The sequence below is a fragment of the Fulmarus glacialis genome, unplaced genomic scaffold (assembly GCF_000690835.1).
Source record: "Fulmarus glacialis isolate BGI_N327 unplaced genomic scaffold, ASM69083v1 scaffold35309, whole genome shotgun sequence".
NCBI lineage: Eukaryota > Metazoa > Chordata > Aves > Procellariiformes > Procellariidae > Fulmarus > Fulmarus glacialis.
Window position 1 is genome coordinate 1 of NW_009233176.1, and position 3841 is coordinate 3841.

The following is a 3841-nucleotide window of genomic DNA, read 5'->3' on the forward strand; positions in this document are numbered from 1 at the left end:
AGAGGATGGGGTACACGCCTAGGGGTATAAATGGGTTTGAGTAGGGCTGAGGGGTCTGATCCGGAGCTGGATGAAGGGGGTGAAAGGAGGAAGGGGTAAGAGGGTGTCAGCCCGGCTCGCTCTCCCTTACCAGCAGTTTCCCAGCAGTCCCTGCAGGATATCCGAGGGCCTGGGTGTCCGAAACACCGACCACTTCACCGATCGGTCCTTGAAGATGCTACAGTTGATTTCGTGGGGTCGCAGCCACTGTTTCACCCTCTGCTGCACGCTATCGCCTTCCGGGAATCCCACGGACTTGGGCCCAGGGTGGAAACTGTCATCTACAAAATTGACTTTGTTCTGCGAGAGCGAAAGGCAAGGAGAGCATCAGTTTCCCAGGGCCTCCTGGGACAGGGCTGGCCTGAAAAACTCCCACTGCATCCCCAGGAGTGAGAGCGGAGCCCCCAGGCCTCCTGCCTGGCCCAGGCAGCCCCTTCTGACGGGGAGCAGGTCTGGGGCTGGCTGTCTGCTGGCAACGGCACAGATTTTTGTGCATCAGGTCCAGCGTTCAGCCCTGCCACGAGCCGGCTCACCTCTCCAGCCCCCAAGCTCCAGAATGCAACTCAAATCTGTCTTTTTCTGTTTCACATGAAGCTCCCCGGGCAGGGACCATCTCGCACTTTGTGCTGGTGCTAAAAGCCGGACCGTGGGGGACCTTGGCTGCCTCTATAAGTGACAAAGCACGCAAGCAGCAAGCCTGCAAGGAGCCACCTGGCAAGCAAACGCTCCTCAAACCGAGCTCTGTGCTAAGGGCTGAGCTGCCCCTGCTCCGGAGGGGACACGCTGGGCTTGGCAGTCCTGTGCCACCCCCAGGCACAGCCATGGAGGATGTATGGGGTGGCTTTTGCAATTGGATTCAGCCCAACCACAAACAGGCAAGCAATTCCAGAGTGAGGGTATCCCATGTCCGAGCCCACCTGCAATAGCTGCTCGCAATAAATAAAATAGGATGGACTGAAGGGCAGATAATCCCATAAGTATTAGCCAGAGAGGCAGGATGGAAGCACAGAACTTCACCAAGGGGAGAAGGGTGGCTTTTGCAAACAGTTTAACACAGGGTGAAATAAGAACCAGGATTTCTTTGTTATTGTTAAATTAAATTCTTCCAGCAAAAGCCGGCTCTGATTTAAATTAGCCTTTATGCACACCAAACTAGTAGTTGTCCTTCCTCTTTTGTTGCAATTCTACGTGAACGCTTTCTACGTGGTGCCTCAATTAGCACTTCCAGCTTCTCTTTTGCAGAAGGGTGTTTTTCAGCTAATAGATGTCACTGTTCAAATACCAATGAGGGCCAAAAAGGACACCTCCCAGGGCGTGCTGGCTTTCTCAAGGGGAGCATCTGCTCCGTGCAGCTGACAAGCAGACGCCTCTGCTGTATCAGCCAGCAACCTCATCTTGCCACATCCCAGCCTCACACACTCGCCTCTCGGGGTGCAGCCAGGGCTCCCCAGGAACCCGCCGTGCAGGGCAGTGCGGACACAGAGCAAGGCAGCAGTCCGTGAGCCAGAGCCTGTGGGCATCGCAAGCTTTCTGTCCCCTGTGCAGTCACTGCGGTGCTTTTCCAAGCAGCAGAGGTGGAGGAAGCCTTCAGCCTCCCTCGTGTCACGGCCAGGGTCTCACCAGGGCCAGGACAGCACTCAGCAGGACTGCAGGAGCCTGAACACGAGCCCACAGACCTCACCAGCACTGACGATAGAGGCAATGCAAGAGCCGTAGCAGTGCAATTCCCCAGCAGCATCAGGAAAGCCTGCCTAACAAGCTAATTACCTTTATACCGTGATGTCTCCCTTCGCATATTTCTAAATGCTTTAGAGAAGTTGTCACTATCAATATCCCTGGAGATGGAGGGAAAGAAAAAAAAGCGGGGAGAGGAGCAGGTAGCTCCTCTTGTGCCCAGGCAGCGATGAGCCTGCTCACAGATGGTGCCAGACGAGGAGCCCTGCTTATCTCTCCTGCAAGGGGATAAATCCAGGCATCTGCCAACAACCCTCTTCATGCCGCTCTGGACCAGGGACATGACCTTCTCTGCTGCCACCTCCCCGGGACCGCACGGGCCGAGGCAGGCTGCTGCCTTGCCCCGCATGGCCTTGCTGCCAGTAGCGAACTGCCTGACGGGTGGAGAAGAAGGAAAACAGAGATGGGGCCTGCCCCAGCACACGGAAAGGCTCTGCAGGCAGAGGTGCATGGCACAGACAGCAAGAGCCCTGGGTTGTCTTTCTAGCTCTGCAGAATGTGCTGATGCGTGTTGTTATTCAGAAAGGGGGAAAGATGGTTAATCAGAGAAGTGTGAGACAGTGGGATAAGCAAGAGAGGGGACAACACAAGACAGGGAAACAGATGCCCGGAGCAGAGGCAGCTAGCGGAAAAGGTCAGCTCTGCTCTCCTCCCAGACAGAAGAAAAAGGGTAAAGCTAAAAGTGGGGGCCATGCACCGAGAAGCGTTGAAAAAGGCACCCCTGGAATAGCGGAGGAGGGAGCACCCACAGCAGGAGCTCGAGCAGAAATCCCTGCAGGGCGCAGCGCAGCACGGCAGGCTGCTCCATGCGACTTGGGGCAGGGGGACAACAGGCGGAGGAGAACTTGGCCAGCCTGACACTCCTGCAGGTGAAGGCTGAACAGCCTGTGAAACACCGTGGACAGAAGGAAGCTTGGAGGCTGCCTTCCATGCCAGCCTGAACAGGAGCAGTGGTGGGAGGCTGCGGGCACACCAAGAGCAGAGCAAGCATGGGTATGGGAGAAGCACTGTCCCACCACCACTGCCAGTCCTTCCCTTGGACCTGCAGAGCCCTTGACTTACCATAAACAGTGTCAGAACACAGCAGTGATTTAGTTTTAGGGGGATTTTTAGGAGATAGCCCATGCTGATCTAATAGCCTAATACTGCCAGCTTAGCGAGCTGAACGGGCTCAGCCAAGGCTCCGACCGAGAGCTGGGCTGGATGGGGCGAGGCAGACTCCCCTTCTTGGCAGCGGCAAGCTGCTAATTTAACTTGGCCAGCTCTCATAATTCATCCTTCAAGCCTGATTCCACTGGATGTAACAGATGTTCCCTGCCTACAAAAGAGACTATTCACTTGCTTAAAAGAGAGGGATAAACAGAATCAGGGTATATCTGCTATAAAGACACCCATGTCTGTTAGGATGGACATGTAGCAATTAAAAGACACCCACAACCCCAAAACAGGATCATTCTCAACAGCTTCCCTCCCAAGCCAAACATCTCTGTGGTCCCCAGTCTGCACAGCAGAGGCACAGGCATGGACACACTCCTCAGACCAGGCAGAAAAAGCCCTGTCTGTATGTCAAACTGGGACTGCAACTCCCTTTCCATCTGGTCCAGAAGAGCTGGAGGTTTCCCCCAGAAGGAGGGCAGAGAAAGAGCAGCATTCACAGGAGCGTCTTATGCCACTTAGGGAAAAAAATGGGGCCATCAGAGCAGTGTTTGAGACTGAAACCCAACAGATTGAGCCAGATACTTCACAGTGGGAGGGGAGGGTGCTAGCATGCCCTCCTGAGACCCTCACCTGGAGCCAGGGTACAGCTAAACCTCAGCTGTTCTTCCCAAAACAGGGGCGAGCCATTTGCAGCTGCAGCTGTGCATTCACAAACGCCAAAACCAAGAATGCCAAGGCTTGGCTTACAGTTCTTGAACACTTGCAGTTGCTGGCAGTGGCAGCAGTTCCTCTGCCTGCACCCCTGCCGGTGCTCTGAGCCTCTGCCTGCTGCATCCCCAGATTTCCTGCACCCACACATGTCGCAGTTGCTGCCCACAGACAGCGGTGCCACCAGCAAACCTGGACACAC

The 3841-nt window shown here is 55.2% G+C and overlaps 1 protein-coding gene across 1 annotated transcript in view; it reads right to left on the minus strand.

The window, feature by feature from the left end:
- Positions 1 to 107: 107 nt before the first annotated feature.
- Positions 108 to 3841, minus strand: part of LOC104082210 (calpain-15-like) — a 5622-nt gene continuing 1888 nt past the window's right edge. The window contains exon 4 of the mRNA XM_009585232.1: positions 108 to 339. Within this exon, the coding sequence (XP_009583527.1) occupies positions 127 to 339 (213 nt within the window). The 3' untranslated portion in view covers positions 108 to 126. The remainder of the gene's footprint in view (positions 340 to 3841) is intronic.